Genomic DNA, 12,146 nt, shown 5'->3' on the forward strand with positions numbered 1-12,146 from the left:
AGTGTAAAAGAAACAATCTCTTCTACAAAGTTCTAAAAGCCTGGGACAGGTAGGCTGTACATTTAAAGAGATTCATTATTAACTGATTTTGACTTAAGCTTAAATTAATGTCAGAGTTTAAGACCCAATCATAATAGCAGTCACTCTCTCAAAAAAACACACAACTTCTTACCATATTTCAGTTCAAAAGGGTTTTGGAAAAGTTGAGGAGGGTTGTAGTGAGAGATTACCAAAATAAGCCACGGCCAGAAGGAAAACAGACGACAACAACAACATTGCACAACTGTACTAGAATATCTCAAAACCTAAATCTATGACACAGTACATATAGTGTAGTAAGCTTTTCCTCAACTAAGGGTACTAATTTTATTGAACTCTGGGGCAGTGTGGTGATATAGACACATTTACAAGAGACGAGATGGGATGCTTATCATTAACTAATGCAGTGCATTAACCTACTACACCTCTCAGTCCCTACAGAGGATAGCAAGTGACAGAAACCTCTCTGCCTAAGATAGCAGAATTGATTAAATCATGCACAGTATTCAAGAAAAGAAAATTGGTAATGGGCATAAAGATGGACCGTTTGGATAAAATATCGTCCTGAAGAAACCTTTTAACATGCAGCTGGATACAAATGCATTAAAACTATTTTAGAAGAATCACAGTGATAAAAGGAAGACACATTTCATTCTTATATTTTACAAGGGCATGTAGTGATATTTATATTTTACAAGGGCGGGTAGTGATAGGATGAGAGGTAATGGCTTCAAATTGGGAGAGGGGAGATGTAGAATATCAGGAAGAAATTTTTCACTATGAGGGTGATGAGGCACTGGAACAGGCTGCCCAGAGAAGTTGTGGATGCCCCATCCTTGGAAGTGTTCAAGGCCAGGCTGGATGGGGCTTTGAGCAACCTGGTCTAGCGGGAGGTGTCCCTGCCCATGGCAGGGGGGTTGGAACTGGGTGATCTTTAAGGTCCCTTCCAACCTAAACCATTCTATGATTCCATGATTATGTAAATAATGTCAGTCATACATTTTTTTTATATTAATAGTGCTGCATTATAATACAGCCATGGTGTTTAAAACTAATATCATATATTAAATTTTCCCATTTTTTCTTTTTTTTCTTCTTGAAAGCTAATGTTACAAGCTTAAGAGGAGAGATCACTCTTTCAAGGAAGAATTTGCTGTAGGTGCTTCTTGAGTGGTAAAGCAGCAGTGCCACAACCTTTCTTAGCTTGACAAGTTCTGTATTTCTATTATTTGGCTTTTAAAAAGAAAATGTGGTTGGGAGAACATCTTCTAAAGCCTCCTAGAAAAACTTAAGTATAGTATGGTCACATCTAACATGGAGGCCAGTTGTATTGTGCTAACAGTTATTCTTCCCAGCTGGAGACGGTTTCTCAGAGACAAACTTTGCTTTGGTTTGAGGTTCCAAGTTATGCTTCAGTTTTGGCAGCACAATTTTGAGCTTTTGTACAAAAATATTTTGTTAATCAATCTACATTGCAGAGGTAGAAATTTAAGATTTTTTTTTCTAATTATTTCAGTGGACCTAAGATTTCATTCAGACAGTTCCCTCTATTTAGAAAAGCAAAAAATTAAATATAAGGGAACTGATGAAGCACATGGAAAGGCAGCTAAAGCCAAATTTAATTGCATTGGAGACAGCAGGTTGCTACTGCCAACATTAGTCAGCATATGCTGATGCATACATACATTTGCCAGCTAAAGAATAGCACCCAGTTTCCAGGGCTCTAAATTAAATCTGATCTTCAAAACATTGCAGTCTGATTACCTTGAAAACTCCTTAGCTAAGAACCATTACCTAGTCACAGCCTGCACGCACTCCTCTGCGTAATAATATTCCCAAGCTCAATTTAAACAGGATGCTTTTCCACTCTCCATTTTATAAGTTTTGTTATAACTTTCTTCAGAGCAATGATGAACAATTTCATTACTCTTATGATTTGTTCTGTAACAGTGTGGGTACTACATTCTTGGTACTATTACTCCTGCACTTACAAGAAGAGTTTTGCATGGTCTTAAATGAGCACATTTGTAGCCTCCTGTTTGAAGAGTGAAAATATGACCTCCATGGTCCTCACTTAGCCATCTTCCCATTTCATTACTGCAAAGTTAGTCTGAAGGCCTAGAATCTACTATCTGCAGTACCTATGGCACTGCAGTATTTCACTGTGAAGTATGACAGCACAGTTTCACCATGACAGAAGGTTAATGGATGATAACATAATTCTGCTGACAATTACAAATGACCTTGAAAGAAAAGTATATGCTGTTTTGCTCAGTGGTGCTAAGACGACACATACTTTTGCTACCGTAGCAGTCTGTGTTATAATTGTCAGGCAGCATATATTCCACAGAGGGGTTTGCATCTGTCTCTAAACGTTTACAGCAACTTTCTAAAGGCTCAGTATTTTTTTAGTAAGCCGAGAGGATTTAAACAACAGCCCAGTATGGGCACCAAACTGTCAACTCCATTAAATTTCTAGCTTCTCTACAGAAACAGCTGCAAAAACAAACACTGGATGCTGGATAGGACTATATGGGATAGACTTTGCCTCCTTTCCTTTATTCTATCCTCTAACAGGCCCATCAGAAGAAGAGGATTGTCTTCATTTTCTGGCTTACCCTGTGCTGTTCTATCAGTGTACGCAACGCCTCTTCATCATCTGGGAGGACCCCATGGAAACGAAGAGCCTGCTCCGCCTCTGCCAGCCACTCCAAAAGGACATGGACAACCGAGTGGAATTCTTCTGCCTGTTAAAATACAAGAGGTCACAGTCACTTATGAGTGGATCTCACAGACACACTGCAGCTTACACAAGGAGACTGAGCCCCCATTTGGAGTCATTAATCACGCAGCAGTAGTGGCACATTAACTTTCCATTAAAAAGTCAATGATATACAGTACTACATTTTCATAACTGTAAAAATATCCCATGCTTCCCAAAAAATTATAGGAAGCCTAAAAGCATGAACAGGCTTTTAGCCAACTGATTTATAGTGTATTTGCAGCTCAGTTGAGAATGTCATGCCTTTATGCTGACAAATTACACAGGAGGTGCTTTCACAGGCCAGCTGGAGAGATGAGAACTATATTTTCTGCATAGCCTAAATCACTGGTTAAGCAAAATTAATTGACAGCCTGTTGGTTACCGACCCTTTTATGCCTGGAGAAAAGAAGAAAGCTCCACCTTTGGGTACAGCCATATTCAGACACAATTAGCGTTTGGGGTAGCTCAGGATTGTGCCTGCTGAGAGACTGGAGAGCTGGACAAACACAGTACCCTGGGAACAGCAGGGCAGGAATTTTGTACACAGTGGATACACTGCTACCACAGGAGCCTCATCCTAGTATCAACCCAAGCTAGCATATCTTCACACAGCTGTACATCCCGTTTGTTTGGGATCGGTACCAGCCAATACTGACATACATACACTGTTCGAGCTCCTGAGTGCACTCAGCACAACTCTTGTTTTTTCTGCAATGTGCACTGTGATTGTGCCAATGTAAACAAGTTTTCAGTACACAAATTTACTTCTTTCCAATAAGGTACGAAGGGCATAAATATGATCGCAATCTCCAGCTTCCTGTGAAGGGAGCATAGTTCTTAATCACCCTTCACGCTTGACTGTAAATTCAGTGATTTCCTTAGATGGTAAAGTCTTTGAAACATTTGCTTTGCATTTGTGATATAGACTAATAGTAACAGCAATAATAAATGCTAAGGGGCATTATTTATGTGCTGGGGATGGAGACAAGGTAAGAAATGCATGAGCAAGAAAATTAGGATTTAAAAATGAAATTAAATTAAATTGAACGACACGAAAAATGAAATTAATTTTTTGGCAACTAGACTGTAAGATATTTTCTCTGCTTCTCATAAAGTACATATAGCACCATTAGTACTCCTCTACCTGCCGAAGAGCCTGTTCCAGTCGTGTTTGCTTGGATACTGACAGGGCACAAACTGTCTCCCAGCGAGTGCTTAGCTCCTGCATTTGGACTTTCACCCAGGAAGAGTCATCACGACTGCCTTCTATTAGCTCTCTGGCAGAGCGCTTCAGAGCCTGGACACTGCTTGTTCTTTTTCCCAGCTCCTTCTGGAAGACCTAGGCACCACCAAATAGATTTGGTATGTTTAATTCATTAAGGCATAATTATGTAAAGAGAAAGAACCTACTAGTTATAAGAAGAAAACAAAATACGGATTTAGTTAAATCAATAATAACTCCAAAGTGACTCAAAACGCACAAGTTCTGCTCCTTAGATTCCACATGAAGATATATTTACACTCTATCCTGTCCTAATAAAACTGGAACATAGCAGGAAAATGTCAGGCAGATCCTGAGAACCCATCCCGATGCAATGCATGGGAAATCTAGCCTCCTTACCATGCTGGCTTTACACTCTTTATCAAAGCAATTGATCTGACACACTTGATTAATGTGCAAGATCTGATCTTTTCCCGCTGCAGCAATAAAATGCTAACAAATAAGAAGGTTTAAAATCATAAAAATGGAACTAAAACCCCATCTGGGGGTCTGATTATAAGGCTGTAGATCTTGCCACATATTCTCATATATATATATGAGAGTATATTCACATTTGCAGACGGAACAAGCTCCAGTTACATAAAAGTCGGTCTTAAAAGAAGATACGACAATTACAGTATACTGTGCCACTGACTATGACCTAGTTGTGACATACAATGGGATTTCAGAAGTAATTCCAGTATATTTCAGGCTAATTTTTACAGACAACACATGTTTCCAAATACTTATTGTTAATGAGAGATAAAGTCTCCTCCTCATTGAACAGTCTTTGGGTACTGGAAGTCACTGGCAGATGAACAGAGGGACTTTCACCTTGTAATCGTCTCAGGCTCCAGAGCTCTGACTGTGTGTAGCCTTTGCAATACCAGTAACTTCAACAGCTGTTTCTTCCTACACACTGAGCTGCAAAACTGGGATTCAGAGGCACAGTCCTACATCTCCTACTCTCCCCCATCTCCAAAAACACTTCAGTAACAAAATACCGGAGCTGGCCAATGTAAGCTTCCTAGGCCGTAATCTACTTGTATACTCCCGTGTACAACTTAAGCATTTCAATTACTGTTCTCCATGAATATAGAGCAGCCCTGCAGGTTTGAAATGCTGCTGTAGTCATGATGAGTGCACTGGACATTTGGTTAGCAGATGTACTAAATAAAAAGCCCTGTCTCCCCCAAAGATTTCCAGTAAAAGAATGTTTGCCACCTCTTGCCCACACACGTGTTCATAAATGCACGCTTGTGATTTTTGATAATATTCATAAACACATAGGATAGCAGCATTAAACAGAATCTCTCAATGCTAACTGGTGTCAATGAGTCACTAACAGTTGTCTTCCTCCACGTATGTTTTATAGCATTTTCCATTGTTGATGACATGTTTGTGTTATAAAACTACTCCATGTTTCTAAAAATTACAGAATAGCCAAGTAAATATAGCATTAAAATGCTAGACTTATGAGCAATCTAGCAATTGAAAAACAGTATTTTTGGAATTACCTTGTGATTGTCAATCAGGTTCATCACTAAATCAATGTCTCCATGCACTGGCTGATCTTCTGCTAGCTGAGGTTCAATTTTGTATAACCAGTCAATGAGAGCTTGCAGAGCATCAGTAAATTGACCCGAAAATAACAGGGCTTCCTCCAGTTTATTTTGTCTAGGGAAAAAAAAAAAAAACACACACACACTAAATCATTCATACACTTCAGGAAAACATTTTCAGCATAAAATCATAACAACTAAGGGCTTCAAACCAGTGTTTCTCTTTTTAAATTGTGGGACTATTCATGTGCCCTGCCCCCCCACCAGTCCTCTCTCATACCATCAGGAAAGTACACATTCCTAGTACTTTACTGTTCTGACACTCTTAATTATCAAACAAGCTAGCCACTCTGGTTTCACTTTTACACAACAGACAGCAAAACAATTCTCCTAAGTCTTTTTCTTATCTGCTGAATAATTAGATTGATTTTCATTTACCTTTCCACTGATTTTCCACAAATTGTATCCCACTTATCCCTTAGTTCACTCAGCATATCATCAAGTTTCAAATTGTCATCAGCCAAGGTGGTTTTCTCTTTCAAGGAGCGTCCAGTCCTATTTGTGGTATCATACACGGAATGCTTGGCACCGAGAGATTTCTGGAATTCCTATATATATGGAATAAAAAGAAAACACCCATATAGCATTAACCGCTTACAGGCCACAGTTAATTAATCTTTGACATATCATTTGCAATGGAAATTGTAAATGTTGTTGCAAGAAAATTTTAAACTTACTGCAAAATTTCTAGTCTGCTAGTGCCACTGTGCACCTGAAATTGACACTAGCAGAGTTCCTGCCTTTCAGTCCTCCCTGGGAATGCAGCTCCATGCCTACTGGAACCACTTCTGGAAAATCCCTCCTTCAGTGAGAGCAACGATTCCTGTCCTACCATAACATTCCTAAATTTCAGCAAGGGGCTGCCTGGTAGTCAGAAGAATGTGAAAGAACTGCTAGTTTGGGAGCCATGAACTGAGCGGTCTTCACACTACATTTTTACATACGAAGATTTCAAGCCAGTGTAGGGCACCTCAAGGGCTACAAAGGTCATTCTGTTTTACCTCAGCATGGTCAAGCTGGGAAACCTCCAACCACAAGAATTTAACCCTCCTAACATTGAAGCATGCTATATTTGGGAAGAATTGCGTGCCTAAAGTACACAGATCCAGGCACAAGAAGAAGCCAGGTGACATCCCAATAACTCAATTTGGGCTGGAAGCCACGATCACAAGCAGGTTTCTGTGATCCATGGACTGCGGAAGATGACAGCGACACAGCAGTTGCATCTGCTTGCCAGCTCTGACAGCTCCTTCTGCCCAGAGCCTCTGGAAGCTTTACACAGGCACAGAGGAGCACACAGAAACACAGCTCATCTGATACTGCAGAGGAGTTAACCGACTGACAGGGTAAATAATTAAATAAAGGAACACTGCCAAAAGACAAAACCAGCACTACACAGCAGCTTTTTAAAGGCAGGAATGATTCAAGTGTTTTATTTCACACCTTCATGAACTGCTAGCAGGAAATCAGTTTAAAAAAAAAATAAAAATCACAAGTTTGCTTTAGGAAACTCACATATACAGAATCAAATAAATAGTTATTTAGGTTTTTTTGTCACAAAAAACCCACTAGGCCAAAAGAGCTTTTGCTCAGTGTTTGCCAAAATAGATTTTCATCTGGTTCTCAGAGCAGCGTTCAGTATCATCACATCCAGCAAGGAAATGATTACCATTTACAACTTATAGTAATTCCGCAGGGCGTGTAAAGATTGCAAAGACTCCTCGTGGCCACTGCCCACACGTGCGTGCCTGCTCCTGCTCACCTCCACCTGGCAAGCTGTTCCCAGCTGGCCTGCACCAACGTGTGCCATGGTAGCTCACAACTCTTCCACTGACTTTCCCATGTGTCCACATAGTCATCTGCTCTTTTTAGATGTGAATGTGTGTAAGGGAACGCTCAAGTGGGATGGAGGTGTCTTGCACAGGAGGTAGGCATTGGGCTATGCCATGCAGACAGTTTGACAACTTTACCTGGGGTGATTCAAGGCTGCTCTTTTAAAACTTGCGTGGTATTTTGCACTGTACTGTCCTTACTTTAGGGTTACTTCAGAATCCAGAGGGAACTGAGGATTAAAATTTATCGGGACTTTGTTTTGTAATTCAGTATTTCCTTACTGTCCTTTCATTTTCCTCATATAAAACAACAAGGAAACACACTTTAAGAAAGTATACAAACAACGTTGTCAAGCTAGAACTACAATAAAAATAGTTTTCCAAATGAAAATAACCAGTTTTCTTCCAAAAGTTCCTTCCATACAAACAATATGTCTGTAGTCCTTTCATTTGATGGTGTTTTTTAACTACTTAACACTACATGCACAAGTGTTACTTGATTTGCACAAGAAAACACAATGAAATTACTGCCAGAGAAGAATCATACAGGAAAAACAGACAAAAAGGTGAACAAACGGTTGCAGTCAATTCATTCTTTGAGAGCCTACACACACTACACTGTATCTGCTTCCATTTGATTTCACAGAGGTGTAACTGAGAGTAGATTTTGGTTTAAGCTGCCAGGAGCAGACAGGTAAGATGAACGGAATCTCAGTAATTAACTATCTACCTTCCTTCTAAGGAAGATGGAAACATACAGATAAAATTAGCCAGGTTCATATAAATGTACTCTAAGGAGCATTCAGCATTAGCACAGTAATGGATTGGGTGACCTAGTAAGGGTTTTTCCATTCCTGACTTCTGAAAATGAGAAAAAATTGCTGATAAACAGACCATGAATAACCCCCAAAAGTCCCTGGCAACACACTAGATATGAGTGAGAGAAAAACATATTATCTTGGCTTTTCTGTTTCAGGGACTTTTTTTTTGGCAGTAACAACTGGCAAAGAGCAAGTCCAAATTATTGCTTACAGCACACAGAGAGCACACATTCAGTTCAGATAGCAAAATCGTTAACTAAATGGAGCAAGGAAACCTTCAAGGTTGGACAGAAAAGACAAAGACAGACACAGGGGGTACATGTGGGAGTGGAAGGAAAAGACTCAAAATACAAGGAAGGACATTGCAGCGTTGGGAGGTTTGACAGCTCATTAAAAAACAATTGAGTTGATTTCTTGGGGGGGTTGTTTGAAGTTTAAAGTCACAAAGTTCACAGAACTCCCTCACTCACACACATTCATCTTTTTCTTCCAAATCACCAGTTTCAATCCTAATGTCCCTGTACCACATTCCATCCCATTCCTTAATGAGAAATAAGATTCAAGCAACTCAAGTAGCTAGTCTCTGCAGGCATTTTATATGAAAAGAAGCTGGAGAAAAGATACGTTTGAGAGAAGTGATGAGTCTGCCAATCCACTTGAGGAAGCTTGGGCTCATAAAACGAACTGCTGTAGGTATAAAGAACAAATGGGATTACTAAGTTTAATATTTCAGAAGAGGAGAGGAGGGTAAAAGTAGAGAGTCAAACCTCAGGACCTGAAAGGACTTCAAAGCAAAGTCACAACATGTTGACCATATTCGTGAGAAGTTTGAACTTCATATAAAGAAAAGAGGGGAGTGGAAGGATTAAAAGATTGACAGAGTTACAGCAGACAAGAAAGACTATCTTAACAGAATTTATTTTTTTTTCTCCTAAGTTCCCATCACTGATTTCAAAATTCTGGCAACAGCAGCAATCGCAGAACAAACTGAATTTGCAGAGTTAGTGTAACAGAATGGTAATGTAGGTTTTATCTAAAAGTTTTAAACAGCAAACATAGGTAAAACTTTTTGCTTGACCAACAGCCAACTTTCCCATATTAAAGGAGAATATTTTCCTGGTTGATAAACAATACTTAAAACATCATGTAAACTGAGAGATTATAAAAATATAAAGCAGACTGATGCAGTAACCAATCATTAATATACACGGCGAAACTTGTTAGAGGTGAAAGCAATCATCAGAAGCTACATGGAGAGGGAAAAATTAGATACACAAACCCTTGGGGATATTGTGCAGAAAGAAGAAATAGGAGTAAATGGAGAACAATAAGACTGAAATGAAAAGTAGAAGTACATGTATGCCAAAATGTAGAAAAATGAATGATCTTTCAATACTCTGTCTCTGATGAAACTGCTCCAAGATAAATCTTGAGACACAGTCTGTCTCTGAAGATTCTACCACTCACCGACTTGATCCTCAGTAATATGTTATTCTAGGCTGTTTGCAAAAGTAAAAATGAAGTAAAGATTTCTTCCATTCATCCTTTTGCTCTGCGTCTGATGGAACTACAGAGCTTTTACATTAACATCATTTGTTTGAAAAGCCAGGTCAATCGGGGAGTTTTTTTACATTTTCACCTACAGTAGCTGGGTTTGAGGAAAGCTAGTCCTGGAATTTTGAATCCCATGAAGAGAAACAACCTTTGCTACTAATTGTGTCACTGTACTTTCTAAAGGATTTAATTAATATTTCCACTTCACATAAAAAGGACCTGCCAATCAAAATACAAGATTATTCTTCAGGTTTGAGGTGGTCCTGTAGTATTAAAAGGAAAATCCCAACCCAAATAACTGGATGGTAAAATTGCAGTTTAAGGACTGAAAAAAAGCCTGAAACATAAAGTGACCTGCTGGATGGTTGCACTCAAAAGAGTTGTATTCAATGGCTCAATGTCCAAGTGGAGACCAGTAATGAGTGGCGTGGCATTCCTCAGGGGTCATTGGTACTGGGACTGGTGCTGTTCAACATCTTTGTCGGCGACATGGACAGTGGGATCAAGTGCACCCTCAGCAAGTTTGAAGATGATACCAAGCTGTGTGGAGCTGTTGACACACTGGAGGGAAGGGATGCCATCCAGAGGGACCTGGACCAGCTTGAGAGGCAGGGCCGTGCAAAACTCATCTAGTTCAACAAGGCCAAGTCCAAGGTCCTGCACCTGGGTTGGGGCAATCCCAAGCACATATACAAACTGGGCAGAGAACGGATCGAGAGCAGCTCTGAGGAGAAGGACTTGGGAGTGTTGGTGGATGAGAAGCTCAACATGAGCCAGCAAAGTGCGCTCATAGCTCAGAAAGCCAACCATATCCTGGGCGGCATCAAAAGAAGCATGGGTAGCAGGTCGAAGGAGGTGAGTGTTCCCCTCTACTCCACTCTGGTGAGACTCCACCTGGAGTACTGCATCCACCTCTCGGGCCTGGAACATAAGAAGGCCATGAACCTCTTGGAGCAGGTCCAGACGAGGGCCTTGAAGATGATCAGAGGGCTGGAGCACCTCTCCTATGAAGACACGCACCAAGAGAACTGGGGTTGTTCAGCCTGGAAAAGAGAAGGCTCCAGGGAGACCTCATAGCAGCCTTCCAGTATTTGAAGGGGGCCTACAGGAAAGACGAGGAGGACCTCTTTATCAGGGTGTGTAGTGATAGGACGAGCGGTAACAGCTTCAAAATGGAAGAGGGGAGATTTAGAATAGGTATTAGGAAGAAATTCTTTACTGTGAGGGTGGTAAGAGACTGGAACAGGTTGTCCAGGGAAGTTGTGGAGACCCCATCCCTGGAGGTGTTTAAGGCCAGGCTGGATGGGGCTTTGAGCAACCTGGTATAGTGGGATGTATTCCTGCCCATGGCAGGGAGATTGGAACTCGATGATCTTTAAGATCCCTTCCAACCTAAACCATCCTATGATTCTATGAATAAAACCTCTTCAGAGATCCCTATTCTGAGATAGTATTACTTTGGTTTTTAAAGTTTCCACGGTGCTGTATTATGTCTTCCCTCTTCACAGTTAGCCATTCCCCCGCAGACCAGGTACTGTGAAGTTTTTTTTCACTCCTCACCTGTAACACAACACCATTTAATTTAATGCTAATAAGCACTCTGTTGTAGTGAGGCCACAAATCTGCTTCCTTTGCTGACTAACCGTGCAAGGCTGAAAGGACTTACCTACATCTCACTGGGCACTCTGCATTTCATCACTCATGACTCACCTTATGCTGTGCAAGCTGCATCTTTATTTTGTCAGGGTCATTTGCAATTTCAAGATCTGAGTCCAAAGATTTCTCTGACTCTTCTAGCCATTCCATAAGTTTGTGCCAGGCTTCATGGAACTGCAAGAAAGTCAGATTTGCATGGATTTAAAAATTCACTGATTCATAAAATAGTCTGAAAAGATTAAATCCCAACCAATTCTCTACAGGCCAAACAAGAACTCTACAGACTTTGAAAAGATTTGATGTGCTTTTTCTGCCTGGTGTCTCAAACAGGGACTAGCCCAATCACATGCCCCCTGGACTTAGCCCCCTTTCTCCCACATGAATTAGCAACCTCTTATGTACATGATCTGCACACATGGTATGCATCTTTCAAAGACATATTGGTAACTTCCGCTGATGTGTTGGTCATTTAGATTCCTACATTTTTAGTAATGAATAGAAAATACAGCAAGAATGGGGCTTAGCTATTGCCTATATGGGACAACATCAGTAAATCACTGGGGAGCACTCCTGTCTGGATGACTGCTCAAGATTTTC

At 40.4% G+C, this 12,146-nt stretch overlaps 1 protein-coding gene across 2 annotated transcripts in view; it reads right to left on the reverse strand.

The window, feature by feature from the left end:
* Positions 1-12,146, reverse strand: part of DST (dystonin) — a 310,119-nt gene that overhangs the window by 20,240 nt on the left and 277,733 nt on the right. For both annotated transcript variants that reach the window (XM_009879834.1, XM_009879835.1), the window contains 5 exons: positions 11,604-11,723; positions 6,065-6,234; positions 5,582-5,741; positions 3,948-4,142; positions 2,658-2,786 (listed from right to left, as the gene is read on the reverse strand). In XM_009879834.1, coding sequence (XP_009878136.1) covers positions 2,658-2,786; positions 3,948-4,142; positions 5,582-5,741; positions 6,065-6,234; positions 11,604-11,723 — 774 coding nt within the window. The remainder of the gene's footprint in view (positions 1-2,657; positions 2,787-3,947; positions 4,143-5,581; positions 5,742-6,064; positions 6,235-11,603; positions 11,724-12,146) is intronic.

Source organism: Charadrius vociferus, unplaced genomic scaffold, assembly GCF_000708025.1.
Source record: "Charadrius vociferus isolate BGI_N301 unplaced genomic scaffold, ASM70802v2 scaffold342, whole genome shotgun sequence".
Lineage (NCBI taxonomy): Eukaryota > Metazoa > Chordata > Aves > Charadriiformes > Charadriidae > Charadrius > Charadrius vociferus.